The sequence below is a fragment of the Equus przewalskii genome, chromosome 19 (genome assembly GCF_037783145.1).
Source record: "Equus przewalskii isolate Varuska chromosome 19, EquPr2, whole genome shotgun sequence".
NCBI lineage: Eukaryota > Metazoa > Chordata > Mammalia > Perissodactyla > Equidae > Equus > Equus przewalskii.
The window spans coordinates 42,072,651-42,098,044 of NC_091849.1; the positions used below are offsets into that span (position 1 = coordinate 42,072,651).

Below are 25,394 nucleotides of genomic sequence, written 5' to 3' on the forward strand. Positions count from 1 at the left end.
ATGGCTATTGGATCTTGTCAAATGGTTTCTCTGCATCTATTGAGATGATCATGTGGTTTTTATTCCTCAGTTTGTTGCTGTGTATCACGTCGATTGATTTGCAGATCTTGAACCATCCCTGTGTCCTTGGTATGAATCCCACTTGATCATGATGTATGATCCTTTTATGTATTGCTGAATGTGGGTTGCCAAAATTTTGTTGAGAATTTTTGCATCTGTGTTTATCAGCAATATTGGCCTGTAGTTCTCCTTTTTCGTGCTGTCCTTGTCAGGCTTTGGTATCAGCATGATGTTGGCCTCGTAGAATGTGTTAGGAAGTGTTCCGTCCTCCCTCATTTTTTAGAATAGCTTGAAAAGGGTAGGTAGTAAATCCTCTCTGAAAGTTTGGTAGCATTCCCCAGGAAAGCCATCTGGTCCTGGGGTTTTATTCTTTGGGATGCTTTTGATGGCTGTTTCAATCTCTTTCCTTGTGATTGGTCTGTTCAGATTGTCTGCTTCTTCTTGAGTGAGCTTTGGAAGATTGTAGGAGTCCAAGAATTTGTCCATTTCCTCTAGGTTATCCATTTTGTTGGCATATAGTTTTTCGTAGTATTCTCTTATAATCCGTTGTATTTCTGCGGAGTCTGTTGTTATTTCTCCTCTTTCATGTCTGATTTTGTTTATTTGAACTTTCTCTCTTTTTTTCTTTGTAAGTCTGGCTAGGGGTTTGTCAATTTTATTTATCTTCTCAAAGAACCAGCTCTTTGTTTCCTTGATCCTTTCTACTGTCTTTTTTGTTTCAATAGTATTTATTTCTGCTCTTTTATTATTTCTCTCCTTCTGCTGACTTTGGGCTTTATTTGTTTTTCTTTCTCTAATTCAGATAGGTGTAACTTGAGATTGTTTATTTGGGATTTTTCTTGTTTTTTAAGGTATGCCTGTATTGCAATGAATTTTCCTCTTAATACAGCTTTTGCAGTATCCCATATAAATTGGTATGGCATGTTATTGTTTTCATTTGTCTCCAGATATTTTTTTATTTCTTCTTTAGTTTCTTCAATGATCCATTGCTTGTTCAGTAGCATATTGTTTAGTCTCCACATCTTTGTCCCTTTCTCAGCTTTTTCCTTCTAATTAATTTCTAGCTTTATAGCATATGATCGGAGAAGATACTTGTTATTATTTCAATTTTTTTAAATTTATAGAGGCTTGCCTTGTTTCCCAACATATGGTCTATCCTTGAGAATGTTCCATGCGCGCTTGAGAAGAATGTGTATTCTGCTGTTTTTGGAGTGTTCTATATATGTCTATTAAGTCCAACTGTTTTAGCTTTTCGTTTAATTCCACTGTTTCCTTGTTGATTTTGTGTCTAGATGATCTGTCCAATGATGTGAGTGGAATGTTCAGGTCCCCTACTATTATTGTGTTATTTTTGATATCTTCTTTTAGGTTTGTTAACAGTTGCTTTGTGAACTTTGGTGCTTCTGTTGGGTGCATAGATATTTATAAGCGTTATTTCTTCTTGATGTAGTGTCCCTTTGGTCATTATATACTGTCCCTTTTTGTCTCTCTTTACCTCCCTCATCTTGAAATCTACTTTGTCTGATGTAAGTATTGCGACACCTGCTTTCTTTTGTTTGCCAGTAGCTTGGAGTATCGTCTTCCACCTCTTCACTCTGAGCCTGTATTTGTCATTGGAGCTGAGATGTGTTTCCTGGAGGCAACAAATTGTTGGATCTTGTTCTTTAATCCATCTTGCCACTCTGTGTCTTTTTATTTGAGAGTTCAATCCGTTTACATTGAGGGTGATTATTGATGTATGAGGGCTTAATGCTGTCATTCTGTCACTCGTTTTCTGGTTTTCCTGCATTTCCTTTGTTTCTCATCCTGTGTGTTTTGGTCTACCCATTGACTTCTGCAGTTTCTTATGCTGTGTTTCTTAGCTTTTTCCTCATTTATTTTTTGTGTCTTTGTTCTGTTTTTTATTTTAGTAGCTACCCTGAAGTTTGTATTCAGAATCTTATGCATAACATAGTCCATTTTCTGATGGCCTCTTATTTCCTTAGTCTAAACTGATTCAGTCTTTTTCCTTGTCCCCTCCTAAGTTATTATTTTCATGACTTATTCCAACTTGTGTTGTGAGTTCGTGGTTAAAGTGACAAGATTGTCTTTGTTTTTGGTGTTTTCCTTCCCTTTATCCTAATGCTACAGTTGAATATTTGCTATCCTATTCTGATTCTGTTTGTCTCCTTATTCTGTGTTTTGTGACCCCTTTCTCCCATTTTTTCTTTGTTCAGGTATGAGGGCCTTCTTGAGGATTTCTTGTAGTGGGGGGTCTCATTGTATGAAGTCCCTTAGCTTTTGTTTGTCTGGGAAAGATTTAATTTCTCCCTCATATATGAAGGATATTTTTGCTGGATAGAATATTCTTGGCTGAAGATTTTTATCTTTTGAAGTTTTGAATATGTCATTCCAATCTCTCCTAGCTTATAAGGTTTCTGCAGAGAAATCCGCTGAAAATCTGATAGGGGTTCCTTTGTAGCTTATTTTCTTCTGCCCTACTGCCCTGAGTATTCTTTCTTTGTCCTTCATTTTTCCCAGTTTTAGTAGTATATGCCTTGCAATAGGTCTTTTTACATTGACAAATCTGGGAGATCTGAAAGCTTCCTCCACACACATTTCTGTCTCAATCCCTAGATTTGGGAAGTTCTCTGCTATTACTTCTTTGAGCATGCTTTCTGCTCCCTTCTCCTTCTCTTCACCTTGTTGGATACCTGTAATTCTTATGTTGCATTTCCCCAGTGAGTCAGCTATTTCTCGGAGATTGTCTTCATTTCTTTTTAGTCTTAGTTCTCTCTCCTCCTCTGTCTGGAGCCATTCAATCTGTCTGTCTTCAATTATGCTGATTTGCTCCTGTATAGTGTCCACATGAGCATTCAGGGAATCTGTATTTTGTTTTATCTTTTCCATTGTGTTTTTCATCTCTAGTATTTCTGATTGATTCTTCTTTATAGTTTCAGTCTCTTTTGTGAAGTAGCTCCAGAACTCGTTGAATTGTTTCTCTATATTTTCTTCTACCTCATTGAGTTTTTTGATAATAGCTATTCTGAATTCATTGTCATTTAGTTTACTTATTTCTGAGTCCTCAGGACATAATTCTGGGTGCTTGTTTTCCCTCTGGTCTGGAGATTTGATGAATTGACGGATGCTGGAAGGACAGGTCTTGCCCATTGTGATATTATTTGGTTGCAGTTACAGCCTGTCATCACTAGATGGGGGTCGAGAGTCACGTATTCTGGGCCCTCCACCTTCAGCCGCGATGGCACAGCCGTGGCGCAGCACTACTCAGTTCAGGGGAGGAAGGGCACTTTCTCCTGCGGGCAGACCCAGGTTTCCCTGTCAGCTCTCACTATCTGGTCTCCTGGGGTCTTGGCTTGATGAGGTCACACCAAAAGCTTTTGCCCCGTTAGAGGGCTTCCCTCTAGGCTGCAAGGGCACTAGGGAGTCCTGGGTGGTCCTGCGGATGCATGACCCCTCCCCCACTCCTTCCCTCTCGGAGCCTCCCACAGCCGCGATCCCAGTCTTTAGGGGAGGAAGCAAAGTTCTCTCTTCCACCATTCCAGCTCCTCTGAGGAGGCTCCAGCCTCTCTGCCCTCCATTGTTTGCCTGCTGTGGGTCTCTGAGGATTCCTGTGCTATTAGGCTATTTTTTGTTGGAGTGTGGTTGCTCCTTTTTGTTGTATGTTGGAGGGGAGAGAGTCCCCGGCAAGCTCACTCCACCATGACACTGACGTCACCTACAGAGATAATTCTTAATCAGTGACCGTTTTTCAAGAAGTTAACATATATATACAAAGATGGCAGAAGAATCTGTATTCCTAGGCCTGCCCAAAACAGGGTTAATGTAACAGCAGAATTACCAGTTGGTGATCCCCCCAATATGTAATGTAACACATTGTACAGCTTATTTTTATATTGCCATTTAAAAAATATAGGTAATTATACATTTTTTAACTGATGTATTAGTGAAATAGGAAATATGTCTACCAGGCCTTGGGATTTTGCAAGGACACTTGCAAAAATGTTTGGACACTACTGGCTTAGAGTCTCAAGAATTGGCAGTTGTTTCTGTCCCAGAACCATTAAATTCTTATAAATCTTATATATCATAATTCTTCAATCCTCTTGTATTGTGGGACATAATTGTAAGAAATGGATTGACCATATAGTGAGATAGTATCATCAAGAAAACTGAGTTTTGCTTCTATTTTATATTTTGGTGTAGTGTGAGGTTTATATTATTATTATTGTTCATTCTTTTATGAGTCTCCAGGAGGTTCCAGTTCTAGTTCCATCTTTGTCCAGGTGATTTCACTACGTTAACGACTTGTTAAGTCTCCATAAGAAATAGTAGTGAACCTTGCTAGTAGGATAAAAAATTATTTTGATGAGACATATAAAGCAGACTGTTGAGAAGAGTTGTAGGTAAAAAGTGCTGTAAGATTTTGAAAAATCTTTTTCTTTTTTTCTATCTTCTTACATTCTTCAAGCCCTTGACCCATCTCCTTTCAGAATCTTTGTCCTTTTTCCTCCATTCTTTTTATTTATCTTCTCCATTTGTCTTATATCAGTTCCACTAGGCTTGTCTTTGGTGAAGATAAACAGAAAAGTCTGTGTCCTTATGAATATTTGCAAGAATGTGCTAGTTCCCATTCCATGATGTTGGAACATACTGATTTTCTTACTTGAGAAATGAATATAACACAATATAGACATTAAGGTAAATAATGTGTTTAGATTTGAGATAAAGCATTAAGATTAAAGTGTATAAAACATTTTGCCAACCTTTACTGAAAGACACCATGGTAATCTTAGTGTATGTTTATAGCAATACTTTTTTACATTAACCTAGAAATTTAGTGAGTCGTTCACTGTTAAGTCTGATGTGCCAAGTTGCCTGTTACATGTGGGCACAGCTTGCCCTGCTGAGAGAGAGTAGACAAGTGAATGGTTCTTACAACATCAGGTAGTTTTCTGACCTCATTTACTTCTCCCCTTCAGAATCCTCAAAATCATGCTCTCCTTTATACCTGTGAAACTAAATACTGCTTGTCTGTCCTTAGATAATATTCTGTTGTTTACTCTTGAAATTGGGGATTAGTAGGGTATGAAGCTTTGAAGATGGTTTGGTGTTAGGTTTTAAAGATTCTGGAATGCCGTTATAAAATTTTTAGATTTAATAGGCATTGAAGTGCCATTGAATATTTTGGTTTAGTTGATTCAGTAATTGGGATTATTATGAACCTAAAGTTTTAGGAAGCTTGGTTTGGTAGGATGTAATGTATAGGATCAAGCTGAAGAGAAGCTGAAGCTGAAAGATGTCTGCTTTTTTCTTTTGTTGAGGAAGATTATCCCTGAGCTAATTGCTGCCAATCCTCCTCTCTTTGCTGTGGAAGACTGGCCCTGAGCTAACATCCATGCCCATCTTTCTCTACTTTATATGTGGGACGCCTGCCACAGCATGGGCCGCCGAAGCAGAACATGTGCACTTAACCGCTGCGCCACTGGGCCGGCCCCTCAGTCTGCTTTTTACAATAGTATTTTAAGGGATGGAGGCACAATGGGAAAGAGGAGAATTAATGTGTGTTTAACGTGGTTGATTTTTTTTTTTTTTCCTGTTCTTTCTTTCAGGATCCTCTTGTGCATTTATCAGAAGATGTGATAGCAAGAAGTTATAACATTTTTACTATTATGTTTCAATATGCAGTAGAGATATTAACCTGGGAAAAAGAAAGTGAATTGCCAGCAGATTTAGAGATGGTGTAAGTACAACCCATTTCTTCTTTGTACTTGTATTTGCTCACACAGATTTTTGACCATTTTGATTCTTATTCCTCAAATTAATTTTAATATAGCTAGGAGAGAACATAATCTTTTTTTTTTTCATAATTTGTTTTCAGCAGAACAAGAACTTTGACTTTATAGTTTTTAAATGTGTGTGATCCACTTAACTGGTAGAGCTTTCTCCCCGTTAGATGGTTGGTTTAGTTGGTTTATAGACATGTTTAAGCCACGCCAAGGCTCTGTGATTGGTTTTAGGCACAGGCAGTTTTCTCTTCTTTGTGTGATAAAACTGGTAAGTTATTCTTTTTTTTTGTCTGTCAGATATGAATAAGGAATGAGCTCTTTGATAAAGTGAGTTTTCTGGTTTGACAAGTGCTCAAATTCAATTTTAACCATTTGATTCTAAATTTTATAGAATTTATTCCACACTTTGCTTCTTTTAGTGTACAGCTAACATTTTTGCCATCTGTACTTAGATTATTGAGGAGGTCACAAACTTGTGACCAGAAGGCTGGGTTCTGCCGTAGCTGTATTAAGATTAAAGGATTACTTTTCCACTTGAGTGTACTTGCCTTGAGCAACCTTCTGTCTCACTTTTTTTAAGATTTTATTTTTCCTTTTTCTCCACAAAGCCCCCCAGTACATAGTTGTACTTTCTTAGTTGTGGGTCCTTCTAGCTGTGGTATGTGGGACGCCGCCCCAGCATGGCTTGATGAGCGGTGCCATGTCCGCACCCAGGGTTCAAACCAGTGAAAGCCCAGGCTGCCGAAGTGGAGCGCGTGAACTTAACCACTCGGCCACGGGGCCAGCCCCATGTCTCACTTTTAATTCTAACCAAGTTTGTTGGAATTACATTCATAGTTAAGGTTGAACACAAGTTGGAGTGAGGGTGTAAAGGACATCAGTGGTGTTTCTTTTTTGCTTTCTTAACAATGTTCCAGATAATTACATTGAGGGTTAAGTGTTTTTTAATAAAATGAGGTGTTACTGTGCCGTTTTGGAAATGTCTCATGACTTTATCTTCATATACTTCAAGTTGGAAACCATTGATCTAAGATCCAGATTTAGACCCTAGAGAATAGAAGAGTTTTGTTTTTATTTTTTTTATTCCTGTATAGATTCAGGACCACCAGCATAGAAGGGAAAAGAATCTAACTTGCTTCTGTTGTGATGTTTTCCCATCTTAATAAAGGACATTCCCATCTACCCAGAAACCTGAATCACTCATATCCATTTAGACTTCAAGTCCAGCTGGCTCTCCCTCTAGCAAATTGTTCTACTTCTGTTCATCTCCATTACTACTCTCCTAGTGCAAATAACATTAATTTCATCCTTGGGCAATATGGCCTCCCTCACTGGACTGCCATATCCGCTCTTGTCCGTCACCATTCATTCTCCACACTGTAGCCAAAGTGAACTTTAAGGCAAATCTGACCGTATCTCCTAATTTAAATCCTTGATTGTCCTTAGGATGGCAAAATCAAAAATCCATCATAAGGTCTTCAAGATTTCTGCCTCTCCCCGGACTAGTCTCCTCCTCCCTCCCTGTGGTCCAGCTCCCACTATTTACCTTTGCCATCTCAGGGGCTTTACTTTCACCTTCCTCTAAACCAGGGTTTCTCAACCTTGGCAGTGTTGGCATTTGGGGCCAGATTAATTCTTTATTATGGGGACTGTCTGGCAGATTATAGACTATTTAGCAGCATCCCTGGCCCTTACCCACTAGATGCCAGTGGCACTCCTGCCAAAGTCATGACAACCAAGAATGTCTCCAGCCGTTGCCAGGTGGTCATCCGTTGGGGGTCGGGGAGAATTGCCCCAACTGGGAACCACTGATAGCCTGTAGTGACCGCGGCTCTCAGAGGACTTCTCTGGCAGTCCTTCTCCGAACTCCCAGACCCATTTTACCCTGGCCTGGCATTGTACCCTTCTTGATAAAGCCAGTTCACATAGAAGTATATGTTCACTGTCTATCTTCCCCACCAGACCGCAGTGTCGTACAGCATGGGGACACGTGCTCTATGCCATGTGCAGTACCGAGCACGTTCCTAGAACAAAGTATGTTCTCAATAATTCAGCCTGGAGCAAGATAATATGCAAATAGATAATATGTAATTAATGGTTTGTCCCACAGAGAGAAGAGTGACACCTACTATTGCATGCTGTTTAATGATGAAGTTCATACATATGAACAAGTTATTTATACACTTCAGAAAGCTGTTAACTGTACACAAAAAGAAGCTATTGGCTTTGCAACTACTGTAGATCGAGATGTAAGTAATTTCATTATATTGATGTCATGTAAGAAATTGAACTTTTATTACAGAAAAAGTTATGCTAGAAAATTGAGTTAGAGGTATATATATGTAGGCTATTTTTTTAATATCATTTGCATATTAGCCCAAATATATATTGGGTATAATCATAAGCTATTGTCAGATAGCAAGTTTAGGAGGCCATGTAGATACAGTTGCCTTCATTCTACCCAGTGATTAGAAATAATCAGTTATGAAAATAGAAATTACAGCAGCCTAGAAGAATAAGTGTTGTGTTGGTCAAGGAAATATACTTATTAATGGCTTGAAAATGTTAGGATAGCTTTGAAGGAAATTTTGTTTTGGCTGAGTAAGATTCGCCCTGAGCTAATAATCCATTGCCAATCTTTCTCCTTTCTTTTTTTTTTTCGCTTGAGGAAGATTAGCCCTGAGCTAATAGCTAAAATCTGTTCCAGTCTTCCTCTACTTTTTCTATGTGGGACATCACCACAGCATGGCTGGTGAGTGGTGTAGGTCTGTGCCCAGGATCCGAACCCCTGAACTCAGGCTGCTAAAGCAGAGCATGCAGAACTTTAACCACTTGGCCATGGGACCAGGTCCAGGAAAATATTTTAATTTACTTTTTATTAATGAATAGAATGAACATTGTGAATATTAAAAATTGACCAGAGTTGTTGTATGCTCAAATGTTTGTTTTATTGGTTCAAAAGTTATTAATATTGAATATAATATTTTTACAGGTTGATTTTAAGTATCTTTATTTGCAGGGACGTAGGTCGGTTCGATGTGGAGACTTCCAGTATTGTGAGCAAGCCAAATCAATAATTGTGGTAAGAATTTTAAAACATGCCTACACTGTTATTTTTTATTAGTTTAAAACCAGTTCCAGATTTTGGCGTTTATGAACACGTTTTTCTGCCTTTATGAACATAAAGCCAACATTATTCTGCCTTGCTGAATTTTAAGCTGCGTAAGATTAATACAGAAAATGAATATTTAGATGAGATATGTATGTTCTGCCATCCTATCTCCCTCAGAGACGTCTTAGAAAATTTTTTGCTTTTTGTTTTGTTTTTGACTAGGTTTCACATTACGTTTTTAGAATTAAACTGGCCTTTAGCACTAAGATTAGAATTCAAGGGTTGTTTCCTGATACCGTATAGCACTGGATGCTTTGTATCCTAATAGCATGTAGTGTATTATTTCTCTAAAAGAAAACTATTCCCACAAATTAGATTTATTTTAAAAAGTTAGAATTTATTATTTTTTAACTATTCCATGTAACTACATTTTATGTAAATGTCCTTTTGAAAAGTAATTTTATATGTTGTGAAATATTTTAAATACACAAAGAGATAACACCATGAACACCTATGTGCCCACATTATACATCATTTTCTTCATACTTATTTTAAGTAAACAGCATAGAGGCCCCTATATTAGCCCTTCTTAATCCCCATCCTCTTCCTTTTTCTAGAGATAACTACTTTAATGCATTCGTTCATTCTCATACATGCCTTTATACTTGATCTATTAAATGTCTGTCAAATGTATTGATTTGGTGGCTTTTAAACGTTATATAACAAGATTCATACTGAATGTATTATAGTGCAACTTGCCTTTTCATTTCAATGTTGTTTCTTGATTTATCTGTGATACATGTATTCCATTGATGATTGTACCATAATTTTCCCATTCTTATGTTGACCGGCATTTAGGATATTTCCAGTTTTTTGCAATGACTGACAGTCCTGCTATGGACATTCTTTTGTCCCCTTGTTGCATAGATGCAAAAGTTTCTCTGAGGTGTATACCAATATAAGGAATTTCTGAATTGTTAGGGTGTGAGCATTTTCAGCTTTACTAGATTTTGCCAAGTTAGTCTCCAAAATGGTGGTACCAATATATATTCCCATCAGTGGTATATTAGAGTTCCCATTTCTCCATGGCTTTGTCAGAACTACATATTGTCAAATTTTTAAATTTTTGCCAGTCTGATGTGTAATAGCATTTCATCAGTTAAATTTGCATTGCCTTGATTACAAAGCATCTTGTTTCATGTTTATTGTGTTGGTCACTTAAGTTTTCTGTGAATTTCCTGTTCATACCCTTTATCTATTTCCTTCTGTTGGATTATTTGTCTTTTTCTTACTCATTTGTAGGGGTTCTTTACATAATCTGAATCCTGATCTTTTGTTGCAAATGTTTTTTCTCAGTATGTGATTTACAGTCATGTGTTGCTTAACGACAAAGATAAATGTTCTTAGAAATCTGTTGTGAGGTGATTTCATCATTGTGCGAACATCATAGAGTATATTTACACAGGCCTAGATGATGTGTAGCCTATTAGATGCCTAGACTATATGGTGCTAATCTAATGGGGCCACTGTTGGATATGCAATCCATCATCAACCAAAAAATTGTTATGCAGTGCATGACTGTATTTTAAGTTTGTTTGTGGTGCCTCTCATTGAGCAAAAGCTTTACATTTTAGTGTAGCAAATATTGTCTGTCAGTCGTGTTGTAGGTGTACCCCTTCACCCTTTGTGCCCACCCCTCACCCCCCTTTTCCCTGGTAGCCACTAATCTGTTCTCTTTGTCCACAGGTTTAAATTCCTCATATGACTGGAGTCATACAGAGATTGTCCTTTTCTGTCTGGCTTATTTCACTTAACATAATTCCCTCAAGGTCCATCCATGTTGTTCCAAATGGGACGATTTTGTTCTTTTTTACGGCTGAGTAGTATTCCGTTGTATATATACACCACATCTTCTTTATCTGTTGATGGGCACTTAGGTTGCTTCCATGTCTTGGCGATTGTAAATAATGCTGCAATAAACATTGGGGTGCATAGGACTTTTGGAATTGCTGACTTCAAGCTCTCTGGATAGATACCCAGTATGGTAGTTCTATTTTTAATTTTTTAAGGAATCTCCATACTGTTTTCCATAGTGGCTGCACCAGTTTGCATTCCCACCAGCAGTATATGAGGGTTCCTTTTTCTCACAACCTCTCCAACATTTGTTACTATTTGTTTTAGTTATTTTTGTCATTCTAATGGGTGTAAGGTGATATCTTAGTGTAGTTTTGATTTGCATTTCCATGATGATCAGCGATGATGAACATCTTTTCATGTGCCTATTGGCCATCCATATATCTTCTTTGGAGAAATGTCTGTTCATGTCTCCTGCCCATTTTTTGATCGGGTTGTTTGATTTTTTGTTGTTGAGTTGTGTGAGTTCTTTATATATTATGGATATTAAGCCTTTATCGGATGTATTACTTGCAAATATTTTTTCCCAATTAGTGGGTTGTTTTTTTGTTTCAATCCTGTTTTCCCTTGCCTTGAAGAAGCTCTTTAGTCTGATGAAGTCCCATTTGTTTGTTCTTTCTGTTGTTTCCCTTGTCTGAGAAGACGTGGTGTCCGAAAAGATCCTTTTAATACTGATGTCAAAGAGTGTACTGCCTACATTTTCTTCTAGAAGCCTTATGTTTTCAGGTCTCAGCTTTAGGTCTTTGATCCATTTTGAGTTTATTTTGGTGAATGGTGAAAAAGAATGGTCAATTTTCATTCTTTTACATGTGGCTGTCCAGTTTTCCCAGCACCATTTGTTGAAAAGACTTTCTTTTCTCCATTCTAGGCCCTCAGCTCCTTTGTCGAAGATTAGCTGCCCAAAGATGTGTGGTTTTATTTCTGGGCTTTCAATTCTGTTCCATTGATCTGTGCACCTGTTTTTGGACCAGTCCCATGCTGTTTTGATTACTGTAGCTTTGTAGTATGTTTTGAAGTCAGGGATTGTGATGCCTCCAGCTGTATTCTTTTTTCTCAGGATTCCTTTAGCAATTCGGGGTCTTTTGTTGCCCCATGTGAATTTTAGGATTCTTTGTTCTATTTCTGTAAAGACTGTCATTGGGATTCTGATTGGGATTGCGTTGAATCTGTAGATTGCTTTAGGTAGAATGGCCATTTTAACTATGTTTATTCTTCCAATCCATGTGCATGGAATGTCTTTCCATCTCTTTATGTCGTCATCCATTTCTTTCAGAAAAGCCTTGTAATTTTCATTGTATAGGTCTTTCACTTCCTTAAATTCACCCCAAGGTATTTTATTCTTTTTGTTGCGATTGTGAATGGTATTGTATTCTTGAGTTCTTTTTCTGTTAGTTCATTATTAGAGTATAGAAATGCTACTGAATTACGCAAGTTGATTTTATACCCTGCAACTTTGCTGTACTTGTTGATTACTTCTAAAAGTTTTCCACTGGATTCTTTGGGGTTTTCTATATATAAGATCATGTTGTCTGCAAACAGCGAGAGTTTCACTTCTCCCCGCCCCCAATTGGATTCCTTTTATTCCTTTTTCTTGCCTGATTGCTCTGGCCAGGACCTCCAGAACTATGTTAAATAAGAGTGGTGATAGAGGGCATCCTTGTCTCATTCCTGTTCTCAAGGGGATGGCACTCAGTTTTTGCCCATTGAGTATGATGTTGGCTGTGGGTTTGTCATATATGGCCTTTATTATGTTGAGGTAGTTCCCTTCTATCCCCCATTTTATCATAAATGGCTGTTGGATCTTGTCAAATGCTTTCTCTGCATCTATTGAGATGATCATGTGGTTTTTATTCCTCAGATAGTTGATGTGGTGTATCACGTTGATTGATTTGTGGATGTTGAACCATCCCTGTGTCCCTGGTATGAATCCCACTTGATCATGATGTATGATCCTTTTGATGAATTGCTGTATTCGGGTTGCCAAAATTTTGTTGAGAATTTTTGCATCTGTGTTTATCAGCAATATTGGCCTGTAGTTCTCCTTTTTCGTGCTGTCCTTGTCAGGCTTTGGTATCAGCATGATGTTGGCCTCGTAGAATGTGTTAGGAAGTGTTTCATCCTCCCTAATTTTTTAGAATAGCTTGAAAAGGATAGGTAGTAAATCCTCTCTGAAAGTTTGGTAACATTCCCCAGGAAAGCCATCTGGTCCTGGGGTTTTATTCTTTGGGATGCTTTTGATGGCTGTTTCAATCTCTTTCCTTGTGATTGGTCTGTTCAAATTGTCTGCTTCTTCTTGAGTGAGCTTTGGAAGATTGTAGGAGTCCAAGAATTTATCCATTTCCTCTAGGTTATCCATTTTGTTGGCATATAGTTTTTCGTAGTATTCTCTTATAATCCGTTGTATTTCTGCGGAGTCTGTTGTTATTTCTCCTTTTTCATTTCTGATTTTGTTTATTTGAGCTTTCTCTCTTTTTTTCTTTGTAAGTCTGGCTAGGGGTTTGTCAATTTTATTTATCTTCTCAAAGAACCAGCTCTTTGTTTCCTTGATCCTTTCTACTGTTTTTATTGTTTCAATAGCATTTATTTCTGCTCTGATTTTTATTATTTATCTCCTTCTGCTGACTTTGGGCTTTATTTGTTCTTCTTTCTCTAATTCAGTTAGGTGTAGTTTAAGATTGCTGATTTGGGATTTTTCTTGTTTGTTAGGATGTGCCTGAATTGCGATGAATTTTCATCTTAATACAGCTTTTGCTGCATCCCATATGAGTTGGTATGGCATGTTATCATTTTCATTTGTCTCCAGGTATTTTTTGATTTCTTCCTTAATTTCTTCAATGATCCATTGCTTGTCCAATAGTGTATTGTTTAGTCTCCACATCCTTGTGCCTTTTTCTGCTTTTTTCTTGTAATTAATTTCTAGCCTTACAGCATTTTGATCGGAGAAGATACTTGTTATTATTTCAGTTTTTTTAAATTTGTAGAGGCTTGCCTTGTTCCCCAACATATGGTCTATCCTTGAGAATGTTCCATGCGCACTTGAGAAGAATGTGTATTCTGCTGTTTTTCGATGAGTGTTGTATATATGTCTATTAAGTCCAACTGTTTTAGCTTTTCCTTTAGCTCCACTGTTTCTTTGTTAATTTTCTGTCTGGATGATCTGTCAATTGATGTGAGTGGGGTGTTGAGGTCCCCTACTATTATTGTGTTATTTTTGATATCTTCTTTTAGGTTTGTTAATGGTTGCTTTATGAACTTTGGTGCTCCTGTGTTGGGTGCATAGATATTTATAAGCGTTATTTCTTCTTGATGAAGTGTCCCTTTGATCATTATATATTGGCCCTCTGTGTCTCTCTTTACCTGCCTTATCTTGAAGTCTGTTTGGTCTGATGTAAGTATTGCGACACCTGCTTTCTTTTGTTTGCTATTAGCTTGGAGTATTTTCTTCTACCCCTTCACTCTGAGCCTGTGTTTGTCCTCGGAGCTGAGGTGTGTTTCCTGGAGGCAACAAATTGTTGGATCTTGTTCTTTAATCCGTTTTGCCACTCTGTGTCTTTTTATTGGAGAGTTCAGTCCGTTCACAATGAGGGTGAGTATTGATGCATGAGGGCTTAATGCTGTCATTCTGTTGCTGGTTTTCCAGTTTTCCTGTGTTTCCTTTGTTTCTCATCCTGTGTGTTTTAGCCTACCCATTGACTTCTGCAATATCTTATGCTGGGTTTCTTAGATTTTTCCTTGTTTATGTTTTGTGTCTCTGTTCTGTTTTTTAGTTTAGTGGCTACCCTGAAGGTTGTATTCAGAATCTCGTGTATAACATAGTCCATTTTCTGGTGGTCTCCTACTTCCTTAGCCTAGACTGTTTCAGTCCCTTTCCTCCTCCCCTCCTAAATTATTATTTTCATGTCTTATTCCAACTTGTGTTGTGAGTTTGTGGTTAGAGTGACAAGATTGTCTTTGCTTTTGTGATTTCCTTCCCTTTATCCTAATGCTATAGTTGAATATTTGCTATCCTTTCAGATTCTATCTATTTGTCTCCCTACTCTGTGTTTTGTGACCCCTTACTCCCTTTTTTTATTTTTTCAGGTATGAGAGCCTTCATGAGGATATCTTGTAGTAGAGGTCATGTGACTACAAAGTCCCTTAGCTTTTGTTTGTCTGGAAAAGGTTTAATATCTCCCTCATATCTGAAGGATATTTTTGCTGGATAGAGTATTCTTGACTGAAGAGTTTTATCCTTTAAAGTTTTGAATATGTCACTCCAATCTCTCCTAGCTGGTAAGGTTTCTGTAGAGAAATCCGCTGAAAGTCTGATGGGCGTTCCTTTGTAGGTTATTTTCTTCTGCCTTGCTGCCCTGAGTATTCTTTTTTTGTCCTTCATTTTTGCCATTTTTACTACTATGTGCCTTGCAGTAGGTCTTTTACATTGACAAATCTAGGAGATCTGAAAGCTTCCTCCACACATTTCTGTCTCAATCCCTAGATTTGGGAATTTCTCATCTATTATTTCGTTGAGCACACTTTCTGCTCAATTTTCCTTTTCCATGCCCTCAGGAATCCTGATGATTCTTAAGTTGCATTTTCTCATTGAGTCAGCTATTTCTCTGAGATTTTCTTCAGTTTTTTTTAATTCTTAGTTCTCTTTCTTCCTCTGTCTGGAGCCATTCGGCCTGTCTATCTTAGATTATGCTAATTTGCTCTTCTGTTGTGTCTACGGGCATTCAGGGAACCCGTATTCTGTTGTATCTGATCCATTGTATTTTTCACCTCTAGTTTTCAGTCTCTTTTGTGAAGTAACTCCAGAACTCATTGACTTGTTTCTATATATTTCCCTTTACCTCATTGAATATTTTGAGGATAGCTATTTTGAACTCCTCTTCACTTAGTTTACTCATTTCCAAGCCCTCAGGACCTACTTCTGTATTTTTATTGTTTTCCTTTTGGACTGGAGCTTTTATAAATTGCTGGATGGTAGAGGAGCGGTGTTTGTGCATGATGCTATTATTCGGCTGCAGTTACAGCCTGTCGCCACTAGATGGGGGTCGAGAGGCTTGTTTTCTGAGCCCTGCGCCTCCAGCCAAGATGGCGGCGCCCAGCGTGGGTGGGGGGAGGAGGAGCACTTTCGCTCACACCGACCTGTATTGGATCAGCTTTCACTTTCTGGCCTCCCAGGGCCCTGGCTTGCTGGGGTTCCCCCACGTGAAAGCTTTCCCCTATTAGAGGGTTTCTGCCCGGGAGGTGGGAGTCCTCGACGATCCCCCCATGCGCAGCCCCTCCCTTGCTCGTTCCCTCACCCACGGCGACGATCCCAGTCTCTAGGGGAGGGAGCGAAGTTCTCTCCTACCCCGTTCCAGCTGCTCCGAGGGCGGCTGCAGCCTCTCCGCCTTCCGTCGTTTGGCTGCTGTGGGTCTCTGACAATTTCTGTTATTAGGATTGTTTTTTTGGTTGGAAAGCAGTTGCTCTTTTTGGTTGTACTTTGGAGGGGAGAGAGTCCCGGGTTAGCTCACGTGCCATGTTGCTGATGTCACCCGTTTTTCCTTTTTTAAAAAATTGTTATTTGGAATCTCTGGTGGTATTTGCATAGACAGATTCATAATGTAGAATAGAAAGTCCAAAAATAAATACTAGTACAAGGAAAATCTAGGAAACTACAGGTACATTCTAAGGGAGGAGCAGAGCTTCTTAACCAAGACTCGAACCTCAGGAGTTAGAAAACAAACATATTTTTGGCTACATAAAAATTTTGCATAGCAAAATATTCCACAAAGTAGGTAGACAAATAGTAGATTTAGAAACATTATTTCTAACACAGAGGATAGATATTTAATGTTTATGATAAATAGCACTCAGAGATTATCAAGTAGGGAACAAACAACAAAATAGAAAAATGGACACAGGATATGAAAAGCCAGTCACAACAAAATCTAGGTGGTCAATATATGTGAAAAGAGTCTTGAGCTCACTAGTAATCTGTAGAATGACGGGAGATTTCATACCTATCAGAATGGAGAAATTAGAGTGATAAAATATTTTGCTTTCAGAGGTTAAGAATATTTGTGTAAAAAATAAATTGCTGCAGCATTTTTGGAAAAAAATCTGGTAGCATCTATTAAAATTTTATCTCTCCTAGGAATTTATCCCATAGAAATATAAGCAGCAGTAAGCTGTGTACAAAGATACTCAGTACTGCTTTTTTTGTAGTCACAGAAGACTGAAAACAGGGAATATGAATGCCCTTCTCTAGAGGATGTTGGAATAAATCCACACCACAGAATATTATGAGTCATTAACCAAAAAAATCGGTTAACGCAGAGATGCACAAGAGTATGTATAGCATCCCATTTTTATAAATCAAAGTCTTTATAATAACGTGTACGTGTATAATCTATGTAGATGAAGAGCTATGCAAAGATGTACTTTATTAATGTGGGTTATGGAGATGGGATGAAGGGGGACTGGAAAGATAATCCAAATGAAAAATGAAAAGAGGGGGCTGGCCCTATGCCTGTGTGGTTGCATGTGCTCTGCTTCAGCGGCCCAGGGTTTGGATCCCAGGTGCAGACCTGCTCCACTCATCAGCCACACTGTGGAGGCATCCCACATACAAAGTAGAGGAAGATTGGCACAGATGTTAGCTCAAGGCTAATCTTCCTCACAAAAAAAAAAAAGAAAGAAAGAAAAGGGGAAAAAACATGTTAAGTAAAAAGTTTTGATGGCTGTAAATAGACATTTCTCCAAAGAAGATATACAGATTGCCCCTAAGCACAAGAAAACATGTTCAGTATTACTAATCATTAGGGAAATGCAAATAAAAACCAAAGTGAGATACCACCTCATACCCATTAGGATTGCTATTATAGACAAAACAATAACAGAAAATCAAAAGTGTTGACAAGGATGTAGAGAGAACCCTTGTGCACTGTTTAGTGGGAATGTAAAATGGTGCAGCCACTGTGGAAAACAGTATGGTGTTTCCTCTAAAAATTAAAAATAGAATTATTGTATGATCCAGCAATGCTTCTGGGTATATACACAAAAGAATTGAAAGCAGGGTCTCAGAGATGTTTGTACACCCACGTTCATAGCAGCATCATTCACAATAGACGAAGGGGAGAAACAACTCAAGTGTCTATCGGTGGATGAATGGCTAAACAAAATCCGTATACATACAACAGAATATTATTCAGCCTTTAAAAGAAAAGAAATTCTGATATATGCTACAACATGGATGAACCTTGAGGATTTTATGCTAAGTGAAGTAATCCAGTCACAAAAAGATAAATACTGTATTTATACTGTATTCCCCTTGCATGATGTACCTAGAGTGTTTGATGGGTACAGAGATTCAGTTTTGCAACATGAAAAGAATTCTGGAGATTGGTTACACAACAATGTGAATGTATTTAATGCTACTGAATTGTACATTTGAAAATGGTTAAGCTGGAAATTTTTATGTGTATTTTGCTATAACTTTTTTAGAGTATTGATAACATCACATCTGTGCAATGAAATAAATTATTTAAATGTGTAATTGCATTTAGAAATTAAAGTCATAAAGCAAATTTAAGCATTTAAATAATTTATAATTGGTGGGGTGGATTTTCAAATATAGGACCCAAAGATTCAGGTTACTCATAAGCTTTAACTTCTTACATTTTGTGAGTTTTAAGATTCCTTTTAAAAAATTAGGGTCTGAGTAAGGCAAGCCAAGTAGTATTTCTCTTTCACATGTAAAAAATTCTCCTATAGTGATGAGAGTATAGTTATATTAAGTGAAAATATTAGTTTTCTATAAAATAACCTTTTTAAATTTGTTTTTCATCCCGCCGTCTCTCTTTAAGAGAAATACCAGTAGTAGGCAGACCAAGCCGCTGAAAGTTCAAGTCATGCACTCGTCTCTTGTTGCACATCAGAGTTTTGGCTTGAAAGTTCTGTCTTGGCTGGGAAGCGTTATTGGGTACTCAGGTAGGTTCATGAAAGCTTGTGCTAATTGACTTAAAAATGAGCTCATATGCACTTGCAAAACTGTTCTGGAAAAACTGTCAAGTGGAATAATTTCTTGCTTTAATTTCACATTTTTAAATACCATCTCAGAATATCTTTTATGCACAGAAGAACCTGTTTCCCAAATTTTGATTCACAGGACTGTTTTATATTCACACAAAGGATTCTGTGGTCAAATAAATGCAGGAAACGTTGGGTTAAACAATTATAAATGACTGTAATGTGCTAATGAGATCGAAATCTCACAAACTTGATAAAAGAACCTTTTTTTTTTTCACGGAGCATCCTGTGGAACTCTTCCACTGAGCAAGCTAAAAAAATGCTCCTGTAAATGAAACCTCAATGATTAGAAGTTTAAAGGATAAAACACTAATGTTGATATCTTTGTTGTGACTCCTGCAACTTTTGGTACTAGTAACTGGTAACTCTGAAAATTTTCAAATTTGAAGTTACTGATCTTTATTTGGTTTTGTGTTTTTCCACAGTCTGCAAATTAGGTAATCTTTTTTAATGTAATGGTAGCAGAATTAAGAACCCTCATGTCCAACGCCAAAAATACAAGTTTGGTGTATAACACTAAAGAGTAAAACAGGAGTAGATCCAAGCTATGTGTCACACTGTTCTTCAGACATGACATTACAGTGTTTACTGTAAAGAACGTTTCTGAAACATTTGTGCTGAAAGGCCTTTAGAAAGGGCATTGCCACACTGTGAACTGACAGGTGAAAATATGGAGCTGTGGAAATTTAGGAGAACATGTTTGCTTGCCTTTGAAATGTCTTTCCAGTTATTTTTCTTATCCTCATTTTTTTTTTTTAGTTTTAGTGTTTTCCATTGGATACCTGTATGCCAAGTATGGTGCAACAGTATTAATGAATAGTATCATGGAAGCTATTTTCGTTGAGATATTTACCATCAATAATTTAAAGACCTTATAATCTATTATTTAATACTTAATTTATGAGTTTTATAAGGTTTTTTAATAAGGTTTTCTCTTTAGCCTTGTAAATAATTTCTATTTGGTGGCTTTTATTATTAAACTTAAAAGTTATTCCATTTTTTCCTGATTATTTTGCATGCTTGTAGAAAACTAAAAACAATTTTAATTATAAAGTATGAAACAAAAGGTATTGAAGTTTTGTTTATGTTAATGCTTATATTTGAAGAACTTTTTAAATTTACCATTTAGAAGATATAAGAATTTGTCTTTCAGGGCCTTGCACATAGTATAGCAGTAGGTACCCAGTGAATTTTTGTTCAGTGAATGAAGAATAAATATGTAAAGTTACATAGCATTAATAAAATGGACTGGTACACATTACAGTACAGAGGTCATGCATTCTTTCTTTTAAGTGGTAGTATGCCTGCCTTCAGTTATCATGGGATGTGTAGCAATTTTACTATAATCTGGTTTAATTAGCATAGGTGCTTAAAGAACAATGTTTATGTCTGTAGTTTTTGGATGCTTTGCTCTTTTATTAAAGAGATCATTGCCTTTCTAATAGGCATATATTTTGATATTCTGGAATGGGACTTGGTATATAATGTAAGATTTGGAATTTTTCTCCTTTTTGTGAAAATGCTAATAAAATAGTTAATATGTTTACTTTTTCTGAATACATTTCACCTTTTGTAAAACTCTGTGGATCCATTTGAACATTTCTGCTAAAACGCCATTTTGTTTTAATATTTGAAGTTACTGTTTTGTGACTGCGTTTTTTCTTGTTTTAAGATGGTCTTCGCCGAATTTTGTGTCAAGTTGGTTTACAAGAAGGGCCAGATGGTGAAAACTCTTCTCTAGTGGACAGGTTGATGCTGAGTGACTCCAAACTGTGGAAAGGTGAACCTCTTAACTGCTTTTAAAGTGTAGGGGAGCCTACATAGGTAATTGGAATGTTCGAGTTTTTTTTCATTTGGGAAGGTATTTAACAAACATGTTTATGGTTTTTAGAATTAGCACATGTAGTTTTATTCTTTGGGGGAAAAACACGGATTTTGGAATCCATGACCCAAATTAAATAACCTTAAGTTCTGTTAGAAAACTTTATTTAGAAAAACTGACTTTTTAAGAAACAAATTGCCAGTATTTTATACTGAGGAACATGTAAAGTTTTGCTCTTCAGAATTAAAGTACAACTGATCATATAAAAATTTTGGAAATGTAATTTTTGGCTTGTTTGGTATATCCTTATCTTACATCTGCTTTTTTTGTAAAAGGTGCTAGGAGTGTGTATCATCAGTTGTTCATGAGTAGTCTACTTATGGATTTGAAATACAAGAAACTGTTTGCCGTTCGATTTGCAAAGGTAAGTAGTTTCCCAGTTTTGAAGATTAACAAAATAGTCAGGTTATATACAGAGTAACTGTACCCCATGATTATATTCAGGCTTTGTAAAATTAGCAGCTAATAGTAATATGTCAGTGTGTTGATTTTAAAGTCTAAGAAACTTCATAAATGATTTTTTCTCTCTTATCAATACAATAAAATTCCAGCAGTGAGGCTTTTCTTGTTCATCACCTGCCAGGATAATATGAATATCCATCTGTGCAGTCTGTGTGATATGAAATGATAATTGAAGAATTTAACCTGTGCCATTGTGAATTATGGTATTACTCCTATTAAAATTTGTATAAGCAAAAGATAATCTTAGTTGAAATGGCCATGTATATATATGGGTTCTAGGTGCTTTCTCAGTAAGTATCTTTGCCGCAGACATCTTGGCCGAAAGCATTTTTGCCTCAAGTGTTTTCACTGCGTAACTAATTGGCTGAAAGGCAATTTTACCGTAAAAGATAAAATAACAACAACAAAAAAGGGACATTAAAAAGGACATAATGAAACATTGGTACATGTCTGGACTACACTTAAATAGTCCATCACATGCCCAGTCCTTATATTTCACCATATCGTCCTAGCCAGGTTCTGTGCCAGACAGCAAAATTCTGTCCACATCACTTTCTCTCCTATCAAATATCCAAAAATTTTCACCATTTTCAAGAAACTTATATACATTAGAAACCACATAACCATTTCTTTTTTTGGAAGGTAGAGGAGGAGCTTGATTCTTCCTTTGCCTCCAACTTCGAATATTGCATGATAAATTTGGTAAAGACAGTGTTAGAGAACAAGCTCTTATGTCTAAATTAGCTAAAGAATCGATAATTAATGTTGTGAATTATTAGCCGCCTCTGTTAGATCTGCCATAGCTTGATAAACTTCTGGTTTTGATGGGTGGGAGGGGTGACTGTGCTCACCAAAGAATTTGCAAATTAATAGGTTATCATTTTCTGGTAGAGTATGCAATCTTGACTTTACACTCTTTCACTTCATACTTCTAGTAAGTTTTATCACCATATTTTCTAGTTGAAACCAAACTCAAACCAGGTATCTTTTATGGTAAAATTGCCTTACAGCCAGTTGGTTATGTGGTGACAATATTTGCGGCAAAGGTGTCTAGGACAGAGGTGCTTATGGCGAAAATACCAGACACAGTATATAGGGATCATGAACTCTGAGTTGAAGTATATAGGGATTATGAACTCTAGGTTGTTGGTATTCTTCAGTTATGTTCTTCTCCCTTTTAGCAGTGTGTGATTAAGCTAACTGCTTTTTTTTTTGTTATTATTACTCACTTGAATTAGGAGTTCTTAAGCAAGGAATCATTTGGGGAGCTCTTTCAAAGTACATGTGTTTGTGTTCCATTCTCAAACCTACTGAAGCATATTCACCAAGAGTTGGGCTCAAACATGTGTACTTTGAAAAAGCCATCGGCTGGTTTTGATTTGCATCTAGAAGTAATGAAAGTCTGGTTTCATCAGAAAAGCTGCTGTGGTTTAGCCCCACCAGTGTACGGTGACATCCCAGCTGTTCAGCAGCTGTTACTCCTGTTTGAACTCATCAGCTGCCATTGTGCTCCAGAAGACTGTGTAGCGAATCAGTATTGATACAGAATTTAATTGGTGGAAATCATTCCAGTTATCATTCTCATGGCATTGTTACCTTATTGACTCCTCCAGCACTGACTTTTCGTTATAATCCTTAAACATTTGGTCGATGTGGATTAGAGGTGAATCTCCCCCTTGTTGTTTAGAATTACCAGCAGTTGCAGAGAGATTTTATGGAGGATGATCACGAGCGAGCAGTGTCCGTGACTGCTCTGTCTGTCCAGTTCTTCACCGCACCTACTTTGGTGAGTAGTGCTTGCCTTTTCTTTGTAACTGATAGCTGGCACTCCTTGCCTTTTTTTGCCTTCTTAATAGAACTATGAGCGTTTGCAGAGTGATTATGTGACAGATGACCACGACAGAGAGTTTTCAATCGCAGACCTCTCGGTTCAGATATTCACGGTTCCTTCACTTGTAAGTACTGAAAGACTAAGAAGAACTTTCTTGTTTTCCGTTAACAGAAGTAAAGCCTTAAAGTAATAGGGAACTAAGATCTGTGTATTCCTGAATAGAATAACGTTTTATTAATGGGTGATCAGACTTCATACACCTTCAACCGTACTAGAACATATCCTTGAATATGTAGTCTAGAGGGAAAAAGTCATTTAAGCTTTCTGTACTTTCTCGTAGTACTTCCTGAGGTTTTGAACTTATGAATTAAAATGAAGCTGATCAGTTTAACAAATTTATCCGTTAGAAACAGACAGCATATTGTGTATAATCTCACATTTTGAGAAACCCCCTTCTCCTTAATAAGGGAAAGGGTAGCTAAGGCATTTGAATCACAATGATTGGGTGCTCTTGTACTAAGTTTCACTTATTGCTCATAGAAGTAAAAAATGCCTGCCTAACTCCCTATTTTAATGGGACAGTACTAATGGGCCACCCTATTGACTTTTTCACCTGGCACCCAGTAAAGACAATTAGAATCCAATCTAAAACTATGCCGTGGATGAACCAGCTCCTTTAAAATTTGTCTTAAACTGAAAATGCTAATAAGTGCCTTGATTGGTGAGGTTTACGTTCCACCAGTATTCAGTTGTCTCTCCACCAATCTTGCTTTTACTACCTGTTGTAAGTCTTGTAAGGATGCTGTACAGTTTTTTCTTAGGTCAGTGAAATTGCATCATACTCATTTAACTTCCTCAAAATCAACTGATAATAACAAATAAAAACAACAAGCAAAATCTTTTTACTTAACCTATGAACACCTCCCCTCCTTCAAACTTGACCTTAATCTTCACTGTCTAGGAAAATTAATAGAAGTTAATCCGGTTGACTTTTGAGCTTCTTGAGGCCTAAGTCCTGGCAATGTGATGATAATTTAAGAGTTTTTCAAAGGTATATTTCACTATATAGGTTGTCCCCTTATCTCATGACCTTGGCACTTAAATCTATGTTAGAATACAACTTTACTATGTTCTTAGACTTCTATCTTCTGCATTATTTTGTCCTACTTTTTGATGCAACTTTCTGTGTCGCTAATTACCTGATATTGACTAATGTGAGAGCTGGTTAAGTGGTCGCCCAGCACCAGTAATACCCTGGAACTTAGGCTAAAAATTGGGAGGACATCTATGGTCTTTTATGTCTGAGTAATAATGCAGTATTCAAAATAATATTAGACTTTCTGACTTCATTGTGGAGCAGAAAAGAAAATGCAAATTGTTATGAAATAATGTTCAACTTCATTCATAGTAAGATATGCAAATTAAAACCATCAGAATGGCGAAGACCAAAATGTTTGAAGTTGCATTATGTTATTGAGGGCATGAGGGGAAAGGCACATTGTAGATGGACATATTAATTGGTAAGCTGCTTTGAGGAGGCAGTTTGGTGACATCAGTCAAAATTTAAAATGTACATACACTTTAACCCGGTAATTCCACTTCTAGGAAATTATTCTATAAATGTCCTTGCAACTGTACATAGTAGATATTTCTTGTAGCATCTTTTGTAATAAATAGCGTAGGGCTGGAAAAAAACCCGAATATCTCACCAGGAAGAGCCTGGCTAAATAAAGTATGATAGAAAGGAGTACCTGGTGATAGTTAAAAAGAATGAGGGAATTTATATGAACTAATATGGGATAATCTCTAAAAATATATCAAGTGGAACATGAAAGTACAGGACAATGTTTGTAACATGCCATCCTTTAGGGGGAGAGATAGATATAATTATACATATCTGTACTTATATCTACTTATTAACACTTAATTCATTATTAAGTATTAAGTATTAAGTATTATAAGTGCGTATATGTGTGTAAAAATACAGATATGTATATATTATACACACGTACACCATCTCTGGAAGAGTATGCGAGAAAACTGCTGAGATTGCCTTTGCAAGGGGGACCTCGGGAGCTGAGTCTTACTTTTTACCTATTGTTTTTTGCATCATTTAAATGTATTTGCTTATTCAAAAATACATAGATATTTATATCTATACATAGAAACAAAACAAAAAGTAAATCTCAACTAAGGAGTTGAGGCAATACAGTTTCATACTGAGTTCTACAGAATCTGTGATACAAACCTCTGGATCCTAGAATAATTATACCATACCATTTTAGGTGT

At 37.0% G+C, this 25,394-nt stretch overlaps 1 protein-coding gene across 23 annotated transcripts in view; it reads left to right on the forward strand.

Moving 5' to 3' along the window:
* The window catches only part of UBR2 (ubiquitin protein ligase E3 component n-recognin 2), a 126,246-nt gene that overhangs the window by 52,050 nt on the left and 48,802 nt on the right, over nucleotides 1-25,394 (forward strand). For 16 of the 23 annotated variants that reach the window (XR_011530095.1, XR_011530093.1, XR_011530094.1 and 13 more), the window contains 7 exons: nucleotides 5,670-5,800; nucleotides 7,957-8,095; nucleotides 8,866-8,928; nucleotides 18,708-18,831; nucleotides 20,603-20,710; nucleotides 21,088-21,176; nucleotides 23,131-23,229. Coding sequence is in view for 16 of the 23 variants with exons in the window: in XM_070586067.1 (XP_070442168.1) it covers nucleotides 5,670-5,800; nucleotides 7,957-8,095; nucleotides 8,866-8,928; nucleotides 18,708-18,831; nucleotides 20,603-20,710; nucleotides 21,088-21,176; nucleotides 23,131-23,229 (753 nt within the window). In the remaining 7 variants the exon portion in view is untranslated. Of the gene's footprint in view, nucleotides 1-5,669; nucleotides 5,801-7,956; nucleotides 8,096-8,865; nucleotides 8,929-18,707; nucleotides 18,832-20,602; nucleotides 20,711-21,087; nucleotides 21,177-22,961; nucleotides 23,061-23,130; nucleotides 23,230-25,394 lie in introns of all 23 variants that reach the window. The other 7 variants (XM_070586068.1, XM_070586072.1, XM_070586070.1 and 4 more) reach the window with 1 other exon arrangement.